This window comes from Enhydra lutris, unplaced genomic scaffold (genome assembly GCF_002288905.1).
Source record: "Enhydra lutris kenyoni isolate GAN:26980312 unplaced genomic scaffold, ASM228890v2 scaffoldscaffold81, whole genome shotgun sequence".
Taxonomy (NCBI): Eukaryota; Metazoa; Chordata; class Mammalia; order Carnivora; family Mustelidae; genus Enhydra; species Enhydra lutris.
In genome coordinates this window covers 217,578-245,439 of record NW_019154165.1, presented here as the reverse complement: position 1 = coordinate 245,439, position 27,862 = coordinate 217,578, and the positions used below count along the sequence as shown (strand labels likewise).

Below are 27,862 nucleotides of genomic sequence, written 5' to 3'. Positions count from 1 at the left end.
ATAAGAGCATATGACATTTATATAATTGTGGTGATGTCACAGTCATGTCATATCCCAACCAAGGGGCCTGCGGATATCAAGGGGGAAAATAAAGAGATGTCTACAATGTGTTATGCTCACCTTCTGTAAAACTTTCCATACTTTTTGATAAAATCCAACTGGCACTCTGTTCAGTGCTCCATCTAGCCTTCTTCGACGTTGCCACTGACCTTGACGATTATCTTTAGATGTCTGTTGACCAAATGCACTAGGAAAAGACCCACTACTTGAAGCCATAGGAGTTCCAGGTGACTTGGGAGAAAAGGAGAGGAAAGAATGTGAGGAAAAAGTCATCTCTGTTCCTCGACAGAATAATAAACACACTGTAGAATTAGAAACCACATACTAAGTGTAACATCCAAGATAAAGAGGTTACAGTGAAGCCAGTAGACTTACGAGTAGCTAGCAACAATGTAAACAGATACAATCTTTTAAGAAAGCAATCTAGTGATACTTAAAAGGAGCCATAGAAATATTGATCATCTAGGAGGTTCTTAGCTGTCTCTATCCTTGGTTATCTCTGTTAAACTTCTAGCTGGTCTATGCCTTAGTCTGCTGCTTTCAACACAAGCTTCAATCAAATTAAAAGAATTGAAATCAGACCAAGCATGTCCTCTGACTACAGTGAAATTAAATTAGAAATCAGTAACAGAAGGAAATTTAGGAAATTTACAAATATGTGGAAATCAGATAATATACCCCTAAGTAACTGGTGGTTTAAGAAAGAAATCACAAGGAAAATTGGAAAATACTCTGAGATAAATGAAAACACAGCATAGTAAAACTTAAGGGATGTTAAAACAGTGCTTAAAGAGAAATTTATGTTATAAATATTTGTATTAAAAAAGAAGTAGGGATGCCTGGGTGGTTTGGTTGGTTAAGCATCCACCTTTTGATTTTGGCTCAGGTCATGATCTCAGGGTTGCGAGATCAAGTGCTGCATCAGTCTTCGTGCTGGGAGTGGAGGTGCTTATGATTCTCTTTCTTCCTCTTCCCTTTGCCCCCCCCCCCCTCCCCACCCATGTTTTCTCTTTCTCTCTCTCTCAAAAAAAGATGTTTTTTACTCTTGCTACTTCTGATCAGCATTGTAACAGAGGTTCTAGCCAGTGATATTAAGCAAGAAAAGGAATAAACATCATCCAGAATGGAAAGGAAGAAGTAAAACTACATCTGCAGGTGACATGATCTTATATAGAAGGAATTCACAAAAAAGCAATTAGAACTAATAAATGAGTTCAGTAAAATTGTACAATATAAGATCAGTATAAAATCAACCATATTTCTAAATAGTAGCAATCAATAATCTGAAAATGAAATTAAGAAAACAATCTCATTTAAAATAGCATCTGAAAGAATAAAATACGTAGGAATAAATTTAACGAAAGAAGTATAAAACGTATACTCTGAAAACTTTAAGACACGTTGAAAGAAATTACAGAGTGGAAAGAAATCCCACGTTCATAGGTCAGAAGACTTAACATTGTTAAGATGGCAATACTCTTGAAATTTATCTACAGATTGAACACAACCATCATAATCCCAACTGGGTTCTTTGCAGAAATTGGTGAGCTTATCCTAACATTCATATGGAAATTCAAGGGACCCATGATAGCTAATACAATCTTAAAAAAAAAAAAAAAAAGACCAAAGTTGGAGTTGCCTTAATCTCTTCAGTTTAAGAAATCTGAAATCATAGTCCACTACATTATGAATCATTGATTTAAACCAACGACATTTAATCAGAGATCAGTCTTCCTAAAATGTAATCTTCATGGGGCACCTGGGTGGCTCAGTGGGTTAAAGCCTCTGCCTTCGGCTCAGGTCCTGATCCCAGGGTCCTGGGATTGAGCCCCGTGTTGGGCTCTCTGCTCAGCGGGGAGCCTGCTTCCCTTCCTCTCTCTCTGCCTGCCTCTAGGCCTACTTGTGATCTCTGACTGTCAAATAAATAAAACATAAAATGTAACCTTCATGAGTGCAAGGACCAAATATGTTTTGTTCTCTATTGTATTTCCAGTGCCTGGCACAAAACTGGCACTCAATTAATATTTACTAAATAAATTAATAATCAGAACAATAGCCAATCCAGTGGTTTTCAGACTTAAAAGTGCATCAGAATCACCTAGAAAGTTTATTAAAACACAGATTGCTAGGCCTCACCCAAGCCTTTCTAATTCAGTAGGCCTAGGGTAGGGATCAAGGTTTTACATTTTTAAGAAGTTCCCAGGGGTTGCTGATACTACCCAGCACAGTGCCTGGCAGATAGTAGGCATGTAATTAATTATAGTATTTGAAAGAATAAGTGTATAAACAGACACTTAGCAAATACTTATTAAATTGAATTTTGCTTTCTGAAATAGAAAAGAGGCTGGAGTTGAATCTCCTTCCCTACCCTTTTGGGAAAACAAATAGAAAGATTTTATCCCCATACATGAAGTTGATTTATACTTATTTTTTTGTTCTTGATTCATTTGTTTATCTTTTCAGTCAGTCAGTATATGTCATGACTTACATAACAGCACACTCAAAGCACTTATGATTGGTATATAATATAACAGCAGTTACCAGAAAAGACGATGACATCAAATCTATACCCAAGGGATGACCACCATTGGACTATAAAAAAAATTGACAAAATAAGATTTTCAAAGGGATGAGGCAAGGCAAACATTTGTGTTTTTAAAAGTTATTAGTAGAATAAAATTACAGACAATTCAAGTAACTAGCCAGCATGTTATTTAAAACGCTGATGAAATAGCCTTACTCTAGAAGTCATGGTAAAGGGTAAAACAAAAACAAAAAACAAACAAACAAAAAAAACCGACCCTTAAAAATATTTTTTCCATGATCAGAAAAAAGGGCATTGGTGAGTGGTAGAGAAAAGGACTTAGAACAATACGAAATACCAGAGAGGCAGGTAAAGACAGAAATCAATAATTAGAAATTAGAAAGTAATGAAAATTTAGCACTCTCAATCATCAAAATTACAGTCCTAATGATTTGGGCTCTCTTGAAGTCCTATAGGTAGTGATGTGTAAAAAAAGAATTAAATGATATAGCTGCATAGGTCAAGTTCTTAATATCCTAGTAATCTAGCTGGGAACACGGACTTCAAGTTCTAAATATATAATGAACTTGTAAGTAATACCGTATGACTATAAACAACTGTAAAATGGTTAGCCAATCACCCTTGGCCAAAACAAGGATTGTTTGACAACAACATCAGTTTAACTCTTCAGTATGAAGCATAGTTCTTTCACCTTTCAGATAGGAAAATGTTCAGATTATCCAAATTATCTGCAAAAAAACCTGTAGAAGTGACCACTTTTCTATTACAAAGCCGTTTCTTATTCCATTCAGTTCTTGCCCTTGCATAATATAAATCTGAAAAGTTTCCTTCAAATTGAACTTCAAGCATTGGCCTCATTCTTGTCCTTAATGGTTCTGACTCCTACAAAACCCCAAACAAATAAAATTTCCATTTTGTTTCTCCTCCTCTGGATGTGCTAATTCTGCAAGCTACCATAAATCAATTTGGAAGGCAGGAGGAGTAGTTTTAAGATTTTCATAAAAAGCGCTACTGGGGGAGACCAACTCAGTACCTTCTCAACTCAAAGACTCTGAAATTACATGATTCCCCAGAGTTTTGAAAGAAGCTATGGAAGTTTATGTTAAGTATTTCTTTTTAGAGCACAATAATTTGCCTATTCTCATGTGCAGGGAAAGATAAGTAAGAGGCTACAGTATGATGTTCGAGGACTCCCACCAACTCCCATACTGATTTAGATGTTTTTTCCTCTATGTGTCCACATACTTTTCATATACCTCTATCATGACAATGATAAAAATCTAATTTGGGGACATGTCTGAAAGTAGATTTTTTAAAAGGCCCTCACCTCATCTGGTGTTCTCTCTAATACCTGTTCTTAAAAGTAAGGAATTGGAGACTAGTTTCATAAAGAAAATTCATTCCAAAATTATATGTTAATTTAAACAAGAGGAATTCAGGGTTTCAATTTCTTGTTATCAGAAACAAATTACCTCCCTCCTAAAATTAGTAAAATAGTTTGGTCTAGAAGAAGAAAATGATCTGCAAAATGAATGTTACAATGGAGAATCAAACAAGCTGCTGTGTGGTTTATTATCTTATTTGTAAAAAGGCCATGAACTCATGCATGTTATACATGCCTAAAGGCAGGTTAAATTATGTTAAAGGGTCCCTAGTTGTTTCACCTGACTCTCAGTTGAGACAGATAGTCTACGAAATTCCACCTGAAAAAAAAAAATGGCTCTGATTAAATGCAGGATATGAAACAAAATACACCATCCCAACAAAGTCTGATTCCAAAAGAAGGTTCTTAAACATGACAATATCCTAGCTCATCTCCCGAGATATCAAGATGTCTTACCTGCTTCATCTCACTTTTTAACTGCATTATCCCAGTTCGTTCTGTTTTGGTTGCCCCAACAGCACCAATCTCGTGGATAGAGATAGCAGGGCTAACATTTGAATCAGTGGGACGAACTACATAGCATGACAGATTAAAGAGAAAGAGAGGATAATTAGGTTCAAATTATTTTCTCCGCCACGCTTAAAAGACTTGGATATGTGTCCTCCTTTTATGTTAATAATAATAAAAAACAACCAACCAACTATAACCTTGCTATTCAAAGTGTGGTCCATGGACCAGCAGCATCAGCATCTCCTAGGAGCTTGTTAGTTGAATCTTGGGTCCCACTCCAGGCCTACTGAAGCAGTTTGCATTTTAGCAAGTTTCCCAGGTTATTCTTATGCACAGTAAGGCTTGGGAAGCACTGCTTTATATCTTTTTTTCTTTTTTTTACCACTCTGGGGTCTAGTATCCATCTATCTGACATTGTATATTTCTTTATCCTAAGCCTGAAGTTGAGCATGAGAGATAAACTTTTTCATTTGCCCTGTTTTAGGTGCTTGATACCAAATTCCACAGACAAACCACCAAGTGCAGGTGGAGGATTAATTTGTGAACGACTCCAAGATGTGTCTGAATTCAAAGGTGAAAGGATGTATCAGATGCACTGTAACAGCTTCATACACATAGGCACAGCACTGTAAATGCTATTGAATTATTGCCAAATGGAATACAAGAAAGTTTCAAGTGATATGGGTTGCTGGTTGTCCTAAAGTGGACATTTAGGATAATGTAAAGGAATAGATAGAGCAGTTCAAAACAAAACATGGTAGTAATCTACTTAGGGGATGTATCTTTTAAGGAGGAAAAAGAGACATACAGTAGTTTCCAAATCTTGTTCCAGAAGACAGCTTTGCTTTTAACTGTTTCGTATATTGGGTTTCTATTTAGTTGGGGGAAAGGTTCCTCTGATAAAAGAAAAACATTTTAAAATCAATGGGATAAAACTAACACTCTAAAATGGAAATGCCATTACTCAAATCTTACCACTTCGTTCCACTCCAAACTCCTTGCCACTGAGAATGTGATGCAGGAGGTTCTTCATGGCCGAAGGACTGAGATTCATGAGGCTGTCTGTGGCTTCTTCAGCTAGTCATAAGAAATGTTAGGACGTTGTTAGTGTATAGAAATGCAACTGACTTCAGCGCAGTGATTTTATATCCTGCCAATTTGCTGAATTCCTGTATGAGTTCTAGCAATTTTGGGATGTAATCTTTTGGGCTTCCACATAGAATGTCATGTCATCTGTGAAGAATGAAAGCTTAACTTCTTCTTTGCCAATCTGGATGCCTTTTATCCTTTTATTTCTTTTTGTTGTCTGATGGCTGAGTCTAGGACTTCTAGTACTATGTTGAATAGCAGTGGTGAGAGTGGATAACCCTGTTGTGTCCCTGACCTTAGAGAAAAAGCTTTGTTTTTCCCTGTTGAGGATGATATTTGCTGCGGGTTTTCCACATATGGCTTTTCTGATATTGAGGTATGTTCCCTCTATTCCTACACTGTGGAGAGTTTTAAACAAGAAGGCATGCTGTACTTTATCAAATGCTTTTTCTGGATCTATTGAGAGGATCATATAGTTCTTGTCCTTTCTTTTATTAATGTGGTGTATCACATTGATTGGTTTGCAGATGTTGAGCCACCCTTGCAGCAAAGGCAAGGAAAGGAAGCAAAAATGATCTACTAGAACTTCATCAAGATAAAAACTTTTGCACAGCAAAGGGAACAGTCAACAAAACTAAAGGCAACCTACAGAATGGGAGAACATATTTGCAAATGCCTTATCAGATAAAGCGCTAGTATCCAAAATCTGTAAAGAACTTATCACACCCAACTCCCAAAAAACAAATAATCTACCCTAGAAATGGGCATAAAACATGAAGAGACATTTTTCTAAAGAAGAAATGGCAAATGGCCATTAGACATGAGAAATGTCTAAATACAGAAGAAATACTATTGGCAAATGGCCAATAGACATGTGAAAAAATGCTCAACATCCCCTGGCATTGGGAAAGTACAAATCAAAACCACAATGAGTGGGGCACCTGGGTGGCTCAGTAGGTTAAGCGTCTGCCTTCCAGTCAGGTCATGAGCTCAGGGTCCTGTGATCAAGCCCCGAGTTGGGCTCCCTGCTCAGTGGGGAGTCTGCTTCTACCTCTCCCCCTCCCCCTCCTTGTGCTCTCTCTCTCTTAAATAAATAAAATCTTAAAAAAAAACCCACAATGAGAAAAACTGAAAGCTTTTCCGCTAAGGTCGGGAACACGGCAGGGATGTCCGTTATCACCACTGCTATTCAACATAGTACTAGAAGTCCTAGCCTCAGCAATCAGACAACAAAAGGAAATTAAAGGCATCCAAATTGGCAAAGAAGAAGTCAAACTATCACTCTTCGCAGATGATATGATACTATATGTGGAAAACCCAAAAGACTCCACTCCAAAACTGCTAGAACTTGTACAGGAATTCAGTAAAGTGTCAGGATATAAAATCAATGCACAGAAATCAGTTGCATTTCTCTACACCAACAACAAGACAGAAGAAAGAGAAATTAAGGAGTCAATCCCACTTACAATTGCACCCAAAACTATAAGATACCTAGGAATAAATCTAACCAAAGAGACTAAGAATCTATACACAGAAAACTATAAAGTACTCATGAAAGAAATTGAGGAAGACACAAAGAAATGGAAAAATATTCCATGCTCCTGGATTGGAAGAATAAATATTGTGAAAATGTCTATGCTACCTAAAGCAATCTACACATTTAATGCAATTCCTATCAAAGTACCATCCATTTTTTTCAAAGAAATGGAACAAATAATCCTAAAATTTATATGGAACCAGAAAAGACCTCGAATAGCCCAAGCAATATTGAAAAAGAAAGCCAAAGTTGGTGGCATCACAATTCCGGACTTCAAGCTCTATTACAAAGCTGTCATCATCAAGACAGCATGGTACTGGCACAAAAACAGACACACAGATCAATGGAACAGAATAGAGAGCCCAGAAATAGACCCTCAACTCTATGGTCAACTAATCTTCGACAAAGCAGGAAAGAATATCCAATGGAAAAAAGACAGCCTCTTCAACAAATGGAGTTGGGAAAATTGGACAGCCACATGCAGAAAAATGAAATTGGATCATTTCCTTACACCACACACGAAAATAGACTCAAAATGGATGAAGGACCTCAATGTGAGAAAGGAATCCATCAAAATCCTTGAGGAGAACACAGGCAGCAACCTCTTCGACCTCAGCCGCAGCAACATCTTCCTAGGAACATCGCCAAAGGCAAGGGAAGCAAGGGCAAAAATGAACTATTGGGATTTTATCAAGATCAAAAGCTTTTGCACAGCAAAGGAAACAGTTAACAAAACCAAAAGACAACTGACAGAATGGGAGAAGATATTTGCAAATGACATATCGGATAAAGGGCTAGTGTCCAAAATCTATAAAGAACTTAGCAAACTCAACACCCAAAGAACAAATAATCCAATCAAGAAATGGGCAGAGGACATGAACAGACATTTCTGCAAAGAAGACATCCAGATGGCCAACAGACACATGAAAAAGTGCTCCATATCACTCGGCATCAGGGAAATACAAATCAAAACCACAATGAGATACCACCTCACACCAGTCAGAATGGCTAAAATTAACAAGTCAGGAAATGACAGATGCTGGCGAGGATGCGGAGAAAGGGGAACCCTCCTACACTGTTGGTGGGAATGCAAGCTGGTGCAACCACTCTGGAAAACAGCATGGAGGTTCCTCAAAATGTTGAAAATAGAACTACCCTATGACCCAGCAATTGCACTGCTGGGTATTTACCCTAAAGATACAAACGTAGTGATCCGAAGGGGCACGTGCACCTGAATGTTTATAGCAGCAATGTCTACAATAGCCAAACTATGGAAAGAACCTAGATGTCCATCAACAGACGAATGGATAAAGAAGATGTGGTATATATACACAATGGAATACTATGCAGCCATCAAAGGAAATGAAATCTTGCCATTTGCGATGACATGGATGGAACTAGAGGGTATCATGCTTAGCGAAATAAGTCAATCGGAGAAAGACAACTATCATATGATCTCCCTGATATGAGGGAGAGGAGATGCAACATGGGGGGTTAAGGGGGTAGGAGAAGAGTAAATGAAACAAGATGGGATTGGGAGGGAGACAAACCATAATTGACTCTTAATCTCACAAAACAAACTGAGGGTTAATGGGGGGAGGGGGGTTGGGGGGGTGGGATTATGGACATTGGGGAGGGTATGTGCTATGATGAGTGCTGTGAAGTGTGTAAACCTGGCAATTCACAGACCTGTACCCCTGGGGATAAAAATATATTATATGTTTATAAAAAATAAAATTAAAAAAAAAAAACCCACAATGAGATACTACCTCACACCAGTCAGAATGGCTAAAATTAACAAGTCAGGAAACAACATATGTTGGTGAGGATGTGGAGAAAGGGGAACCCTCTTAACACTGTTGGTTGGAATGGAAGCTAGTACAGCCACTGTGGAAAATAGTTTGGAGGTCCCTCAAGAAGTTGAAAATAGAGCTACCCCAATGACCCAGCAATTGCACTACAGGTATTTATCTGAAGGATACAAACATAGTGATTCGAAGGGACACCTGCACCCCAATATTTATAGCAGCATTATCAAAAAAATCCAAATTATGGAAGGAGCCCCAATGTCCATTGACTGATGAATGGATAAAGAAGTGGAGAATATATATATATACATATACATATATGTATATGTATATATATATATATATTTAAAGATTTTATTTATTTATTTGACAGAGAGAGATCACAAGTAGGCAGAGAGGCAAGCAGAGAAAGAGAGGAGGAAGCAGGCTCCCTGCCAAGCAGAGAGCCCGATGTGGGACTCAATCCCAGGACCCTGAGATCATGACCTGAGCTGAAGGCAGAGGCTTAACCCACTATATATATATATAATACATAATATATATAATTTTTAAAATATATATATAAAATATATAATATATTTATACATATAATGGAATATTACTCAGCCATCAAAAAGAATGAAATCTTGCTTTTTGCAACGATATGGTTGGAGCCAGGGAGTATTACGCTAAGCAAAACAAGTCAGTCAGAGAAAGACAAATACCATATGATTTCACTCATATGTGGAATCTGAGAAACAAAACAGATGAACATGGCGGGGGGAAAGAGAGAGAAAACAGACTCTTAACTATATAGAACAAACTGAGGGTTACTAGAGGGGAGGTGGGCTGGGGGATGGGTTAAATGGGTGATGGGAATTAAGGAGTGCACTGGTAGTGATGAGTGCTTGGTGTTGTATGTAAATGATGAGCCACTAAATTCTAGACCTGAAACTAATATTTCACTGTATGTTAACCAACTAGAATTTAAATAAAAACTTGAAAAAGAAAAAATAGTAACCACAGTTAATAAGAGCTTACTGCATGTAGGTCATGACTTTAGTAACAAACAGTTATGACAAGTACTTGACTTTGAGAAGTTTAACAGCTATTTGGGAGAGATTACACATGTAAACAAGATAAATAATAATAAAACATGTCTATACTAAGTACCAAATGAGAATTATAGACAATAAATGCTTTGGAAATCAGAGGAGACATCAGTCTCCAAGGATGGTAACTGATAAAATTAGTGGGAAATACTGTGAAAGTAGGAGGTAGGACTGTTGACGTTTCGAGTATCAGACCCAGGGATCTTGATTTTATTGTATAAGAAGTAAAGAGCCATGGTTTTGATGAATCCACAGGAAAAAAAAATCTGTAATAGGAAATGAAAGATAACTGAAGAATGGGATTTTTTTCCTTGTTGAGGTTTATGCCTAAATAATTAGACCCTGGGGCGCCTGGGTGGCTCAGTGGGTTAAAGCCTCTGCCTTCGGCTCAGGTCATGATTCCAGGGTCCTAGGATCGAACCCTGCATCGGGCTCTCTGCGCGGCAGGGATCCTGCTTCCTCCTCTTTCTCTGCCTGCCTCTCCGCCTACTTGTGATCTCTGTCTGTCAAATAAATAAATAAATAATCTTTTAAATAATTAGACCCTAATAAAACATCCCTGCATATGCGTGCGTGTGTGTGTGTGTGTGTGTGTGTGTGTGTGTGTATAACGCAATACATGTAATCCATAACAATGTGCTGAACTGGAAATCATTTGGAATCAGGCAGACTTGGACTCAAATGGTACTATTTACTAGGCAAGTAAAGTTACTATATAGCTTTAGGCAAGTTATTTAATCTGAGATTCAGATGATTTATTTAAAAGTAGAACAAAAATATCTTCTCCAGAGTGTGGTCATAAGGATTAAATGAGATAATGTATGTAAATACAAAGGAAAAAGGCCAGAGTCTAACATATGGTAGGTATACAATAATCATTAGCTCTTTTCCTTCAAAAGGTTATTTTAATATTAATTATGTAATTTAGATTAGACTCAAGCCAATAAATTTAGCTACTTGTTAATAGCTCAATTAAAAGCCTTTCGGGGAAAGGTAACAGAAATAATGGCTAAAATTGAGTTTCGCAACTTTAATTTCACTTTTGTATGTAATCTCTATCTCTGTTATTTCACCATTCTTATTGCAATCAAACAAATACCAATGAAAAAAAAATAGTCACACCATGGCAGTCCCTTTCCCTCCCTCACACTTTATACAATTTTGTGCAGCAGCTTCCATAGGCCCCTGTTTTTCTTCTAACTAAACCTGTTATCTTGCCAAATACACCTTCAGTTAATTTCAAGGAGAGTACTGTCAGGTAAATATCAATAGGAATATGGCATTCCTTTATTCCATCCTGTTATTGACTAGACAGAATACCGACAATATGATCAAACTGATGTGTTGACTTAATCTGGGGTCAAGAAACTGCACTGCCAGGGTGCCTGGATGGCTCAGTGGGTTAAGTGCCTGCCTTCGGCTTCAGTGGGATCGAGCCCCACATCAGGCTCCCTGCTCAGCGGAGAGCCTGCTTCTCTCTCTCCCTCTGCCTACCGTTCCCCCTGCTTGTGCTCTGTCTCTTTCTGTCAGATAAATAAATAAAATCTTAAAAAAAAAAAAAAAAACTGCACTGCCCGAGTCAGAATCAAACCCAGTCTGTCACACTCAAATTAGATGCATACTTAGGCTCACACTAGGAGTTGGAAAGAATGTAATTTGGAGTGCAGAGCCCCCAAGAGGTGGAATTGTAAAGTTGCAGAACAAATACATAAATCTGTCATAATACCAGTCTCGTGATTTGTAGAAATAGAAGTTGACTAACATGGGAACAAGATTGCTATATGCAGCTTCTGAGCTGCTAATAAAATGTTTTCGCTTTCTTTCCCTCCCGATCCAAAACACAATAGCCCTACATTAATAGTGAATTCTGCCAAAAATAGTTACTAAAATGAGTACCTGAGCATCGGAGGGAGTGGGCCAGTTCTGTAGCCATAACTTGTATGATTAGACCAATTCGAAGTCGAAACATTTCGGCAAAGAGGCTAGGCTGAGTTCGCATATACATGGCTAGATATACCATTATTTCCTGTGCGTGGAATGAATATAGAAAAAGTTACGGTCCAGGTCTCACAAAGCACATTTGGTAGTCTTTGGAAACTGCCAGATCAAATGAAAACAAAAATATCAATCACCATATTAGATGTCATAATTCTGCTCACCTGTGTAAGGATCGAGATGCTCATGTCCCCTTCACTGGCTTCATCTATCAGCTGAGTGAGCACTTCATAGGGCAGAGGTCTGAGGGAGAAGATGGTGAAGAAAGACAAAATTCTGTCACTGTTTAAGCTTCAGTACATAGAGAAAATAAAAAACCTCCTCCCAAGTCCACGTCACTGCTTCAGTGTTTAATCATTGTTGGTAGCATTTGGTTCATTCAGTCCTAAAAGTTCATTGCCTTCCCAAACCACTTTGGCCTCTGTCAACTCAGGAGAGCTCTCCTCTTTCCTCTCTAAAGCTGGATTGCCTTTCTTCTTCAAACTTTTATTTAAAAATCACCCATGAGGTCTTTCCAGATCAGTCTTTCATGGTTAATTCTTAACATATGACAAGTAACCATTATGGCCAGAAAGTAATAAACTAAATTTAAGCTTTGCCTTTTGGAAACCATTTTGTTATTTTATGATCATACCTTAGTTATATTGATTTTATAGTTTCATCAGTTTACACACACACACACACACACACACACACACACACACACACACAGAAATAAGCATACCTCTTCCCACACTTCTGACCCTCCTTTAATACCAATCACTCTGGAGGAATGGGGCATGGACAATGCCATCTTCTTTTGGATTGTCACAGTAGTCGCAAAAATTGATCTGATTTGTGATAAAAAGATTCTATTTGCTGAGAGTAAGGTATTATGGGTTGAATGTGTGCTGTCAAAGTTCATATATTGAAATCCTAGCCTAGAGTCCCTCAGAGTGTGACTTTATTTGGAGATGAGGTTTTTACAGAGGTAATTAAGTTCGAGTAAGGTCATTGACTGGGCCCTAATCCTTTATGCCTGGTGTTCTTATATAAAGATTTGGGAAATCTGGACACAAAGACACATATAGAGGGAAGAATTGTGAAGAGACGTAAGGAGAAAACAGCTATCTATAAGTCAAAGAGAGAGGCCTGGAAGACAGTCTAGAGTATAGCAGATATTTTGTGGATGCTAATTCTAGTTGCCTGCCCTGTTTTGGACTGCCTTTGGATGTAAGGCTCAGGAAAGCCAATAAGTAAAAAACAAGTACAAAAACAAAAACCATCATCACCACCACCGCCACCGAAAACAAACAAACCCATAAAAAGCAAACTACATTTGCATAGTACTCCTTGTGGATATACTCTTTCATTCACTCATGACCTGTCATTATCAACATTCTCATGCCAAGTGTCTCTGACAGAAGCCCACACATGTAGGCCATTATCATTCAGTAACAGATTAGGGAAAGAGAATTGTGGTCAGTTCACACAGCTCCTTAAAGTCTCAGAGAAACTTGATCGAACCCAACCAAAAACCATACTCACGCAGAGATGGTCTTCTCTCGAGGTTCTGGAGGGAGTCCTACTGTCAAATGTTTCTGGTGGGAGAGAAGGGCTGTGCAGGCCTAAGAAGAGAGAGCATAACAGCATTATCCTTCCCATACCACTTCAGCTTTCCATGACAATTACTCTCGGCCCACAGACCTCTGTTTCCCCTTAATTTATTGAGACACCAAACTATCTTTCTCAGGAAATATGTAGATCCGAAGAGAGAGATTTTTAAGAAGAAACAATGAGGTATTTTTATCTCCTAAGAGATAGGAAGTTTTAGCCTACTGTAAATTCATTCTTTTTTTTAAAGATTTTATTTATTTATTTGACAGAGAGAGAGAGAGATTACAAGTAGGCAGAGAGGCAGGCAGAGAGAGAGGGGGAAGCAGGCTCCCCGCTGAGCAGAGAGCCCAATGCGGGGCTCGATCCCAGGACACTGAGATCATGACCCGAGCCGAAGGCAGAGGCTCAACCAGAGCCACCCGGTGCCCCACTGTAAATAAATTCTTAAGCTGTAGAATTCTTATCATTTATAACATCTTATCATTTATAAACTTCAGTATTGTGCACTTGACATTCACAGACAAAAAAACTAATTGAGTATCAGGAACTTTATGCCAGAAAGACATCTCAAATGATTAGATGTTGTGCTTGTCTCAAAAATCAAGTATGGGGAACTTGGCTGGCTCAGTCAGTTAAGCGACTGCCTTCAACTCAGGTCATGATCCTGGAGTCCTGGAATCGGGTCCCCGCATTGAGCTCCCTGCTTGGCGGAGAGTCTGCTTCTCCCTCTGACCCTCCCCCTTCTCATGCTCTCTCTCATTCTCTCTCAAATACATAAATAAAATCTTAAAAAAATCAATTATGGAAATTGATTTTTAAAAAGCACCTCCATTTAGATTTGGTATCAATTCAAGCAGAATTTATAGTACCTCATCAAGTGCTTCCACCTTTTTCCTTAAGATTCCAGAGATGTGTCGGGTCAGGCCCCAGTGACGGATTTCTCCAACTCTGACATAGAGCTCAGTAAGCAGCTCTCGGACTGTCGTAGCCCCTTCATCATATAATTCAGGGTCCCAGTCAGGTCCTCTGGAATGTTAAAGAGAGACCTACATTAGTTTAAGTAAAGCTGCTGGCAACAATCATTTGTTTCAGTGTTATAACAGACACACCTGTTTTTGACAGGTCTTCCTCATTAGGCAATAAAAGTTATTTACTAGGAATCCTTGTAAATGTATGATTAATAGTTGCCCCTGAAACCCAAATACCTAGATGAGAACAAGTCTTAGTTTCAGGTGTGCTTTGACAAAACACATTCTTTTACCCTCTTCACAGGCTTTGACGTAGCTGAAAACAAAGTCAAAGACTTATTTTAACTATTGAAAGTTCAGGAAGTACGCTACACTTAGGAAACTAATAGAGATTTAAGAAAAAGATGTGTGCTTATTTGTAAAGGATACATATATGTTATTGTTGTAAAGATTACTATAACACAAGTCAACTGTGAAGTATCATAAAAATATGTAAAGTGCTATGAAATTGAGAATTTAATTTACGATGAAGGTAGATTATTTATTAAACAATGTTAAGACAATCAAGTAGCCCATCTGAAAAAAGCTGGATTCATGCCTTACACTGAACATCAGAATTCCAAGTATATCAAAGATTTAAGCGTAAAGGTACTAGAAAAAATTTGGGAGAACTACTTTATAACTCTGGGGGCAAGAGTACCGTTTAACTATAACCTATAAAAAGAAGCCATAAGGGACGCCTGGGTGGCTCAGTTGGTTGAGCGGCTGCCTTCGGCTCGGGTCATGATCCCGGTGTCCTGGGATCGAGTCCCTCATCGGGCTCCTTGCTCATCAGGGAGCCTGCTTCTCCCTCTGCCTCTGCCTGCCATTCTGTCTGCCTGTGCTTGCTCTCTCTCCCTCTCTCTCTCTCTCTAAAAAAAAAAAAAAAAAGCCATAAAAGAAATAGTGATTTATATACATAAAAACAACAAAATACATATTGCAGAAAATGACTATAAGCAAAGTTGTCAAACTACAAATAGAAAAATATTTACAATTCATAGGCCAATTTCCCTCATATAAAAAAATTCAACAGAGGTGCCTGAGTGGCTCAGTTGGTTAAGCGTCAGATTCTTGATTTTGGCTCAGGTCCTGATCTCTGGGTCATGAGATAGAGCCCTGAATTGGGCTCCACACTCAATGGGAGTCTCCTTCTTCTCTCTCCCTCTCCTTCTGCCCCTCACCCCGCTCATGATCTCTCTCTCTGAAAGAAAGAAAGAACTGCAACAAATAGATAATAAAAAAAGAAAAGACAGATAAGAAAATATGGTCAATGGGCGCCTGGGTGGCTCAGTGGGTTAAGCCGCTGCCTTCGGCTCAGGTCATGATCCCAGGTCCTGGGTTCGAGCCCCGCGTTGGGCTTTCTGCTCAGCGGGGAGCCTGCTTCCTCCTCTCTCTCTGCCTGCCTCTCTGCCTACTTGTGATTTCTCTCTGTCAAATAAATAAATAAAATCTTAAAAAAAAAAAGAAAATATGGTCAAATACTCATGGATTTATTTTTTTTTTATCATGACCTGAGCTGAAGGCAGCTGCTTACCTGACTGAGCCACCCAGGTGCCCTAATACTGATGAATTTTAAATATAGAGAGGTGTCTGATCACACACATAGTAAGAAAAAAATCAAAATTTACACCAAGATAACACTTTTTAAAGTCTATCATGTTGTCAAAAAACTCCAAATTTGATAACACTGCATTGGTAAGGCTTTGGGAAAGTAGGTACTCTCAATATCTTGCTGGTGGGAGTGAAAATTGGGATACTCTCCCTGGAGAGGTATTTGAAAATATGTATTAATATTAAAAATCTATATTCTAAAAAATCTATATTCTTTGATCTAGGAATTTTAATTCTGGCATATCTGTAGGATAGACTCCACACATGAGAAATGATACACATGGTGAGGATATTTGCTATAGCATTGTCTGGGATAGTGAATCATGGGAAACAATCCAAATGTCCCTCAGTAGGAGACTGGTTAAATTATGGTATGGTCACAAACAATGGAAGCTGTGGAACTATTAAGAAAATGTGATGTAGGTCTAGATTGTGACAGATTTTATGTTTTAACATGACTCCAATATTCCATCTAACATGTTCCATCTAACATGTTCTTCTTACAGTGTGACTTTTATAGTCTTCCCGTGAAGAGGGTGGGTCTGCGTTCTCTCCCCTTCAACACAGGCATGCTGTGGCTAAGTTAAAAGTGGTGCTGTATGATTTCTGAGGCTAGGTCATAAACATTAAGGCAGCTTCCACTTGGTCCTTTGATGGGGCACATACTCTTGGAACCTAGACATCAGACTGTGAGGAAGTAGAGAGACGTAAGGGGGAGGTCGTTTGTAGGTGTTCTGGGTGACAGCCCCAGGTGAGGTGCCAGTCAACAACCAGTATGAACCCCTAGATATACGAGTGGACAACCTCATGGTGACTTCAGCCCCAGATGCTGTCGGACCACAGCTGAATGAGATCCCACATGACAACTGCCTAGTTGAGCTTGGACAAGCTCCAGAGCTGTGACAGATAATTTAAACACTTTTTGCTTGTATTATCTTAAGCCACTGAGTTTTGGGGTTATTTGTTAAGCAGTCACAGATAAATGGAATATATACGTAATGAATTTCATGAAAAATAGTTTTAGGGAAAAAAAAGCAAGGTACAGAACAGTGCATATACTATGCTTCCATTTGGTGAAACAGATGTGAAATTATATGCATATATGCTTTATTTACCTACATATGCATAAGTTGTCCCTGGATGGATACACAAACAACCAATAACAATGACTGCCTATGAGCTGGGGAACCAGATATCTGGGGACCAGAGGTGGGAAAAAAGACTTTTTATCTTCTCCCTGTATCCTTTTGCACTTCAAAAAGTTTGAGCCATGATAATGTAATATCTATTCAATATATTAAATTATAGGAAACATGTACTATATAACATATTTACTATGCTAAATATATTAAAATAATAAATATGAATTTAATATATTAAATATATTTTTAAAAACATGAAATACAAAGTACCAGAGGAAGAGTCAACAATGGATTAAAAAAACAGTGAATGAAAGTTTGAAGAGTAACAGGATATTTACAGTTCCAAAGTATATCTCCACACAATACTTTTTAATTACAAAATGCAACATAAAGATTTTACAGTGGAGGAATGTGGAAGATACTACCCTCACCGAGTGATAAAACCAGCAATGGGACTCATTGACACCATGTGCCCTCCTGATATGATACACTGAGAAGAACTCAGCATGACTTCAGTGGTATTCCTGCCCAAAATGCATAACCTGAATTTAATTATGAGCAAACTCCAAATGAACCAAAATTTAGGGACATTCTATAAAAAATAATTCATCCGTGTGCTTCACAAATGCCCCTAATATGAAAAATAAAGACTCAAGAACTGTTCCAGATTAAAGGGGACTGGGGACACATGAAAATTGAATGAGATGCACAACTTATATTTTCTTTTGCTGTAAAGACATTCCTGGGACAACTGGCAAATACAGTCTGTAGATTAGATAGTATCATTTTTTTAAAAAGATTTTATTTATTTACTTGTCAGAAAGAGAGAGAGAGTGCACACAAGCAGCGGGGTGGCAGGCAAAGGGAGAAGCAGGTTCCCTGTTGAGCAAGGAGCCCAATGTGGGGCTCGATCCCAGAACCCTGAGATTATGACCCAAGCCGAAGGCAGATGCTTAACCAACTGAGCCATCTAGGCATCCTGATGATAGTATTGTTTAAACATTAATTTCTTTTTCTTTTTTTAATAAAAAAATCTTTTTTAAAAAAAGATTTATTTATTTACTTGACATAGAGAGAGATCACAAGCTGGCAGAGAGAGGGAGACGCAGGCTCCCTGCTGAGCAGAAAGCCCGATGCGGGCCTCCATCCCAGGACCCTGAGATCACGACCCGAGCTGAAGGCAGAGGCTCAACTCATTGAGCCACCCAGGTGCCCTCTTTTTCTTTAAAAAAAAAAAAAAAAGATTTTATTTATTTAGAGAGTACAAGAGTTGGGGGAGGGCCAGAGGGAGAGAGAGAGAATATCAAGACTCTGTGCTAAGCAGGGAGCCCAACGTGGGGCTCCATCCCAGGACCCTGAGATCATGATTTGAGCTGAAATCATGAGTTGGACACTTAACCAACTGCACCACCCAGGAGCCCCTAATTTTCTGATTATCGCAAATGTACTATGCTTATGTAAGAGAATTCCTAGTCTTTAGGAAATACACAATAACCACTCAAATTCTTAGGGGTAGAAGGGGATCATGTCTGCCACTTACTCTCAAATGATACAGAAAAACATATATCTATATCTATATCCATATCTATATCTATATATGATGACAGAGAGAATGAGAGAGAGAGAGATTAAACCTGAGGAATCTGGGTGAAGGATATCCATAAATTTTTTTTGTACTATCCCTACAACTTTTCTCTAAGTTTGAAATGGTCAAAATAAAAATAGATAAATGAATAATATTAAAGTACATGCTTTGAGATCTCATAATCAAGGATGAATCTTTTTATTGCTAGAGATCAGAGAAAGCTTTCTGGAGATGACAGATGAACTAGGCCTTGATGGACAGCTAGAATTCCAACAAGGAGAGATGGGGTGTGGTAAAGGAAAGAAGTCCAGGCAGAGGGAAGAACATGAACCAAGGTGTGAAAAGAAATTGTATGGTCTGTGTTTTGGATATGACAAACAGTGGGCTATTTTGGTGAAAGTATTCACATTGTGAGGGGGGAACAATGGTAGATAAAGGTTGAAAATGGGATCATAGAGGATGTATATTTGGCCACTGATTCCAAATGGTAGTGGCGATGTTGCAGGGAGAGGCAAGAGATTAAGAGGAGTTGAAGATGTCAACACAATATCAAGTCTGGGTGACTAAAAGAATGTTGATACTATGAACAGGGTCAGGGAGCAGTAGGTTTCTAACCAAGACAGTGAAGTGGAGTTTGGTTTAGACATGCTGAGTAAGAAGACATATATAAATTCCAAGTAGAATTAAGGACATAAAAATTGCTTTTTTAAGAAAATTTTATTTATTTATTTATTTGAGAGAGAGCGAGAGTGAGCACACAGTGGGAGGGCAGAGGAAGAGGGAGAAGCAGACTCCTTGCTGAGTAGAGAGCCCCATGCAATGTGGGGCTTGATTCCCCCAGGCCTCTGAGATCATGACCTGAGTGGAAGGCAGTTGCTTAACTGACTGAGCCACCCAGGTGCCCTGACATAGAAATTTCTTTAAAAATTATTAAAGGTATTTAAAATATTTTTAAAATTCTGGGTGGGGGGAATGCATGAAAAGAAATCCAAAAGCCAAAAAGGAAAAGTCTGACAGATTTGATGATATAAAAAGTAAACCTCTGCATAGAGAAATGTATATAAGTAATTAGCAAATTAATTGGAAAAAAATATCTGCAGCAAGCATAACCAACAAAATAGTGATATCTAATATCAATAAGAAAAATATAAATAACTCAATAGAGAACAAAGAAAGGTTATAAACAGACAATTTGCAGAAGGAATGCTAATCAACAGAGATAGGAAACCCCACCTCCCCACTTCCACTCTTAAATCCATGAGGAATATTGGGCAGAATTCCAAGTGTATTAAAACCCATGCAGCACATCTATACAATCTACTCAGGTGATTTGACATTACCTGGAGTACTAGTTTTAAAGAGACTGCAGGTTCAATCAGATGTTATGGTGAAGTTAGTAATATAGGATTAGATGAAGAAAACCCACGTTAGGAACAGAAGAGCTGGCAGTCAACCGTGGATGATCTGACTTGGTGGGAAAGTAGAAGCTTCTCAGGTACAACTCCCTTTGTTTGCCGGTATCAACTACCTGACTGAATCTTCAGTTTTCATTCAAGCTACAGTCATTCTGTCCTTACCCCTTATCTCATTTTACCTTCTCTATCTTTTCATTATTTTCCATTTAGCCTTGTGCCTGGCACATAATAAGCACTCAACAGGTATTTGTTGAAAAGATGTGCCTCACCCTAAAGGAAGAATAAAAGAAGCAGAGGTATCAAAATAATAAGACCCCGTGTCATTTTTTTGGGCAGTAGCACATAATAAGGTTTATTGGGTGGCACTTAGGGTTGTATGAGAAGGGAAGTCCCTCACAGCAGGAGACTGTCCAGAGGCTTAGCTAGAGCACCAGCTCTACCTTCCAGAAGGGGTGGAGGGCAAGGAAACTCCCAGGGGAGAGGGGAAGAGGAAGTTACACATCTAGGTGATGTCCTTCAGTAGCACTGTTGGGGATTCTCTAGGGTAGAGAGCCGTGGTTTGGGGTATTTGTGGCCCTGGGCTTAACTCTTATGGCAGATGTGGAGTAGGTTTCAAGGAGTATGAAGAGCAGGCAGGCCCCGAATGGCTAAAAATATGTTTGGGCTGGTTTTGATACAATTGGTTGTGCAAAAATTTGATTCTGGGGCTGGTGGGCTTTTCAGATGTCTTTTTCACTTACTCATTAACCACCAGGATCTGATGGAAGCAGCATGGGCTCTGGAGTCAGACAAATCCAGGGGACTTCATTACAGCCTAGAGGGCCTCAAAGTCCCAGGTCCCTACCTAGTCTTCTTTGACACCACCCTGGCAGTAGGGGAAGGTAGAGGAGGCAAGTCGGTGCTGCAGATTTTTCTATGGTAGGAGCGGTTATTGTCTAAAAGTTGTCTGTCTTGCTAGTCTGCCCTTTCCTGGTCCTTTGTCTATAAAGAACAGGTTTTTCTGAAGGCTCCGGTCATCTGTGCCCATCGGCGTTTTCAGGGTGCCGGCTTCTCCAGCATCTGATGCAGGATATATGAGGTGACAAAAAAAAAAAACCCTGGGTACATTACCACCTTGTCAATCCTCAGAGCCTGAGATCCTTAACCAGTCTTCTTTCTTCTTTCTACCTTTTAACACCTCGTTATGTTTGTTTTCTAAATAATGTCCTCTTGTACTTAGCAGAAGGAACAGAGAGAGATGCATGTATTCTATCTTGTCTGGAACCAGAAGTCTCATTGTGGTTATGTTTTAAGAGCTTCACTGACTTTTAGAAATAATACTGAAATATTTAGGAATGAAATGATAAAGCATCTGGTCTCTTTTTCAAAATAATCTGGGAGAAAGAGAGAATATAGATGGGACAAGATTAACCATGTGTTTATCATTGTTCAGGCTGGGTGATGTGGCCCCAAGGGTTCATTATGCTATTCTCTCTATTTTTGTAGAAATTTAGATGTTTCTGTCCTAGAAAGTAAAAAAGAAAAGTTACTCTCTCTCCTCTGTGGAGGCTGGGATTGAGGAGAACAAGGCTGAAATAGGAAGACTTGTTAGAAAACCATAGCAATAGTCCTGGTGAGAGACACAGACGTGAGTGAAGGTAGCCATGCTAGCGATGCAGAAGATAAATACTTAGAGGAAAAACTGAATAGCCTTGGTGCTTAACTGGATATGGGGCGAAGCTTGCTGATTAGGTAGGTGTTGATTTCAACCACAAGGATGCAGAATTTCAGAACGTGACTCCACATTTAATGTTTGACTGCTGACTGCTTACAAGTCCTACCACCCCTCTTTCCCTTCCAGCCTACACCTGGGCAAGATGTCAGGGAAATCCAAGGGTTCTGTCCTTTGGTGCTGGTAAGAACCTTTTCCCCAGCCTCACCTCCTAATCATAATAAAAGCCCAACACAGCCTCCTTTCCCTGCTCACTTAAATCTTTTTTTTTTTTTTTTAACCAACCTGGGAATCTGTTCCAGTCTTCCAAGAAGTCTCATTATGTGAGTAATAAACATTTTACACTCTTTTGGTACATGGTTGGTATCATCAGTCTCAATATCCAAACCAAATTTAGGGGAGGGGAGCCCATCCTGCTTCTTCAAGTTGATGACTCCATTCATAAATGAGGAAGTTCAGGTTATATTTGGAGGGGAAGTGAAGGATAGGAGGGAGTTCAATTTGGGCATACTGAGTTTGAGGTACTTACTTATAATGTACCTAGCAGGGTTCTGGACACATAGCAAATTACTCAGAAATGCTAGTTTATTGTTTTCTGTAAGCCTCTGTGTTCATACTCCTTTTGAGTTAAGAATTTATTTATCTTTGGATTTTTACCAAATAACAGAGGCTTGAAACAACCATAAATAACATAACAGTTATTGGTCACCTACTATGTAACAGGCATTGTATCAGAGACTTTGCAGATATTGTATCTTGCTTAATCTTTACAACAGTTCTATGAGGTTGGTATAATCCAAATTTTATAAATGAGAACAACTGAGGCTTGAGGTTACACAGTGTGTAGGTTGCAAAATTCAAATCCAGACACTCCAAAGTTGAGTTGTATTTACTATATTTTACTTCCTCTCCACGTGAACATGAAAGGAAACAGAATATTTATCACTTACTTCAGAGTATACAGCATGTAAAGGATATCAGCTTGTTCCTGTAAGCTGGAGGTCTCCTTCAACTGTAAAACCAGTGCCTTGAAGTCCACCTCCCCGGACTGATCTCTGGGAAGATGCATTTCTACACGAACAGAGGGAACCTTTAGTTTGAGAAAGGATAAAAAGAAAAAAAATTAAGTCCACAAGTGCCCAACTTAAATAATGCCCTAGAGTATTGATCTTTTCACCTCTAAACCTTTTCCATAAGAATTCCCTAAATTTTGATGAGAAGTAAAACAAAAACAATGAAACCTTCAAAATGAATGATGTAGCAATTCAGTTTTCTCACAGCCTGGCTAGAAAAGGTTGCTAGAGGGGAGTGGAGTTAGGGGATGGGGTAACTGGGTGATGGGCATTAAGGAGGACATGTGATATAATGAGCATTGGGTGTTATATAAGACCCTGGAACAAATAATACAGTATATGTTAATTAATTGAATTTAAAATAAAAACAAAAAGAAAGTGAAATAAAAAGTATACCTTCACCAGGGTAGCATTTTGCCTACCACCAGTTACTAGCAGAAACCATAATGGCTTGTTCTGTTATTCACCATATAGATGGCAGTTTTGCGAATGGCTGACAGAAAAAAATCTCATGTGCAAGTTTACCTGGTCCTCTCGTGGGCAATGAGGCGAGTCAAGTAAGTTGAATGAAGGACGGGAGGCCTGAAATATCTTTGTAGGAAGATACATGTGAACATCTGCAAGAGGTTGACATTTATGGGAAAGGTTAGATAACTTAGGAGACTAAAAAGATAATTCACAGTTATATGCAACTGATAACTTATTGAACACTATACCTGAAACACGTGATGTACTATCAGTCAGCTAACTGAACTCAAATAAAAACAATTCACAGTTCCCCTCAAAATGAAGTTGCACAGGAGTTGTTCTCTATAGAACAATCATTTCTTGCTAATGTCACAGAAAAGAAATATGAATATCAGATAATTTAAAGATTGTTCAATCAAACATACTTTCAGTGGAATGCCTAGAACTGTAGCATCAAATGGCCATTTAAGATATTAAAGCCTATGAATGTAATCAATATCACAATGGTGCTATTACTGATACTTTGATAGAGTACCACATGTAACAGAAAGAACCCAATTCTGTTTTCTATTTTCTGGACTGCCTTGGGAAAACATCTGGCTGTCAGCAGGTGGGTTTTCTTGAGAATAGATAAATGGATGATCCTATGTAGGGAGTCAGAAAATGTAGTGGCCAACCTACTTTGAGATATTCCAAATATTTTTATTTATAGTCCAAATACTTACCATAACCTCAAAGGAGAGACTGTCTTGTCACTTTCACCATGTTACAGATACAGAATGAGGGATATAGAGCTCAAAATACTGTTCAAGCAAGTAGGTAGCAGAGCCAGGATTTAAGCTCAAGTTTCCCGATTCACAATCTAGAAGTATAATTTAATAAAGCTGATGTCTTCACATAAGCCCTTTGTCAAGGCAGCATCCTTAAAAAGTATGCTGAGCTCTTCCCTGTTCTCAATGTTAAATGATTCATGTTTAATATCTGTGGTTAGTAATGGTCAATCAAATTTTAGACAGCAAGAACATACGTCTCAATCATTCTCATCATCTGTAAAATGTTACCATTTAGGTCCTCTCGGTGTGGCCAAGGAGCCCTTCTTCCCTTCATATGCAGCTACCATAGAGGCACTGACTACTCTTAGGAACCATGACTACTCCTAGCCTAGCAGTGTGTAGTAGAAGACACCCTTCATTGCCAATACCTACCAAAGGCGGGGTAGTGGTCACAGGGAGGCAATGACAGAGTTGTTGAGGAATGAGTACTGTAGTTGAGAAACACAGCTCTACACTGCTGGAACAACTGACTGTAAATATCACAGCTGACCTAAGGGAACCAGATGCAGCTTACTTAAGGCAGAGTATTTCCCTCTTCATTGCAAGGTTAGCTTGTAATAGTTTGCAGTGCTTTCTCTTTAAATAAAAGTGCTTCCAAAGGAGTAACTTTCCCAAAGGAAACACCTTCTTCCATCATTTAACACAGATGTTAAAACGCTCCATGTCTCTTGTTCTGGCTGCTTTTCATGATGTAGTGGTTAAATCAGACCGCATAGCACTATCGATAGCAAAATTACACCCAATTCACTAACTTTCCAAATATTTGAGTGCCTGACATGTTCCTTCTGTCTGAGATGCTGAGGATAAAGCACTGAACAAAACAGAGCTTCTGCTTACACTGTAATACACATCCCACCCCCATCCTGGGCTGCACGTCAATCCTGTGCCTGACTCCAGTGAGTCATGGCATTACTCACTCTGTACATGCAGCTCTTTGGCCTTGGTCACCAAGGACATTAAATCGCAGGTTGTTTGCACAGCAGCTCGGAACAGATCTAGACCTCCCTTCTGTGAGGTAGGGGCTAGTTTAGCATGGGGAGCAGTGTGCGCCAAAAGGTGATCTAAATAACGAGCAACTTCATCACCACAGCGAGCTGCAAGGTTAGTGGGGGTGGGGGGAAGAGAAAAAAATGAACATTTTAGTTATTTCACAATCTGCCCCACCAACTAGAATGCTCAGCTCCTGTGCCCATGACACAGCACCGGAAGTAGGTTGTTTTAGATCACGGCGGGGGTCAAGGTTGTGATTACTGTACAGTCTTGCAGCTTTACCTTTTAGAAACTAGGGCCATTTACGAGGACCTACCTGTTCTTCAACTTTGCTGTCACAATATTAGGGCCCTTGAAAGCAGTATGAGCTTATTATAGGACAGGTAGAGCAAAGATTTCACAATCTGCGCCTGTACATGTGATGGGGCTGGTGGTGGCAGCAGTGGTGGCAGAGGAGCGGAATAGGGCCCTTGGAGTCTCACTGGTAGGAGGAGACTTTGGTGAGCAAAGGCAAAAATTTTCCACTAAACACTGAACCTAGCTAAAAACAGACAAATCCCATAAATGGCGGCTACAGTTGCTAACGAAAAGAACAATCTCTGTGTGGCCTTGGTGTCAAAAGGATTACTGGCCACACACTGGTCCTTTTCATTACCGTATTCATTTATTCACCAACTATTTATTGCCCACAATGTACTGGGGGGTATATAGGTGCTGAGGTTTCAGCGGTGAAGAAGATAGATAGGTTCCTTATCCTCTTGGACTCTCACACTCTCATATACCTCCTATAACATTCTCTTCTCATGGATCCTAATATTTCAGATTGTACATGAGCATTCACGACATTAATAGCTGGAAAAGCAGTGTCTGGATTACTACTAAAGTCTGTGAGGCCAATTATGCCTCATCTTTTTTGATCATCTTCAGTAATCTCTCCAGATGTTTTTCTGTGTTCTGATGTGATTTTAAAAAAATTATCTATTTATTTGATAGAGAGAGCATGAGAAGGGGGCAGGTCAGAGGGGGAAGGAGACTCCCTGCTAAGTGGGGAGCCTGATGTGGGTCTTGATCCTGGGACTCCAGGATCGTGACCTGAGCCAAAGGCAGACACCTGATGAACTGAGCCACCCAGGGGCTCCTGTTTTGATGTGATTAATGGAAACTAGCAAAGCTGTAATAATGGAACTCATTCTTAGTGAAATCCTAATGACAATTAGTATAACCTTGAACAATATAGATACTTGAGTGGAGGATTATGAATAATATGAGAGAAGTGTTCTTGGTATGGCAGGGCTGGCAAGCAATAAGCGCAGCCATTGTGAGACCCCTGATGAGTAAAACCAGAGAGGAGAAAGTGACTCCGAATGCATAACATCAAATATAGTAATGCATATCATTACAAAGATAACACTTTAGAAAGTAATCTAAAAGAATGAGTGCTACAGATGAAAGTCACAACTACCCATAGAATGCAAACAATATGATTATTCTGGTCTGCTTTTCAAAATATTTGTTTATGCCAAGATGGATATCTTAGATATTTGGTAATTATTAACGACAGGAAATAACTTTGAATTTAATGTATTTTTCCAGTGAAGAGATTCATGGTTTTCGATCTTACAGAAACAAATGCAGAGTGAATTAAATGGTACTTAGGTGAGTAAATGCTGAGCCCAAAAAAGAAAATCATCCTCTGACTGATAATGTGTTGGTTTATTGTATATGAGATAATGCTTGGCACCTCACTAAGGAAAGCCAATTCATTTTTTTCTTTTCTCTAACATTCCACTCTCAAGATAAAGAAATTTGCTGCCTTAAGAAACAGGCTAACAGGCAAATACCCAGACAATGAAAGCAGGCAAACCGTATTTTAGATAGCTAGAAGAATTTGCTCCTATTGGTCCTTCTCTCTTTGGGATTCAAACAATGTAATTCTTGCCTTGCCTAGGTTAGTGTTTTAACACTTTAGGGTGTTTCTCAGCCACTTTAAATATATGTCCTTATGATGTTTTCTCACTGTATCATCCTTGTATTCTTAGTAATCAATTAGATTGGTTGTGTTTTATTTGTCTAGTTTGCAATATGAAAGCAATAGGCACACTGAATAGGCTTTTTCAAACTAAGCAGACCTCCCTAGAGATTCCCATCGGCCCTGGTAACATTATATATATAAAGCACTCTAACTGAGTTTCTTAATTTTATGCTTTTAAGTGTCAAAAAGCAGTACTGTATACGTATAGTTCTCCTACTACATACCTGATTAAAATCTCTCACTCCCCACTGCTTCCTCTCATTTTGAAATCACCAGCCATTTCATATACCCAGCACAGAAATCTTTCCTGACCTTAGTAAGAGATAGTCAAACTCCATACTCCACAATCACCACAGGGATATTAGACCAGAAACCAA

General features: G+C 38.9%; 1 protein-coding gene across 8 annotated transcripts in view; it reads right to left on the bottom strand.

Annotated features, from left to right (window-relative positions):
• LOC111160989 (phosphorylase kinase regulatory subunit alpha 1) overlaps positions 1 to 27,862 on the bottom strand; it is a 139,710-nt gene that overhangs the window by 7,989 nt on the left and 103,859 nt on the right. For 4 of the 8 annotated variants that reach the window (XM_022524407.1, XM_022524414.1, XM_022524411.1 and 1 more), the window contains 12 exons: positions 25,381 to 25,557; positions 23,688 to 23,779; positions 23,040 to 23,179; positions 14,485 to 14,641; positions 13,547 to 13,626; positions 12,184 to 12,262; positions 11,921 to 12,050; positions 5,475 to 5,576; positions 4,446 to 4,561; positions 4,270 to 4,308; positions 2,602 to 2,652; positions 121 to 291 (listed from right to left, as the gene is read on the bottom strand). In XM_022524407.1, the coding sequence (XP_022380115.1) occupies positions 121 to 291; positions 2,602 to 2,652; positions 4,270 to 4,308; positions 4,446 to 4,561; positions 5,475 to 5,576; positions 11,921 to 12,050; positions 12,184 to 12,262; positions 13,547 to 13,626; positions 14,485 to 14,641; positions 23,040 to 23,179; positions 23,688 to 23,779; positions 25,381 to 25,557 (1,334 nt within the window). The remainder of the gene's footprint in view (positions 1 to 120; positions 292 to 2,601; positions 2,653 to 4,269; positions 4,309 to 4,445; positions 4,562 to 5,474; positions 5,577 to 11,920; positions 12,051 to 12,183; positions 12,263 to 13,546; positions 13,627 to 14,484; positions 14,642 to 23,039; positions 23,180 to 23,687; positions 23,780 to 25,380; positions 25,558 to 27,862) is intronic. The other 4 variants (XM_022524408.1, XM_022524413.1, XM_022524409.1 and 1 more) reach the window with 4 other exon arrangements.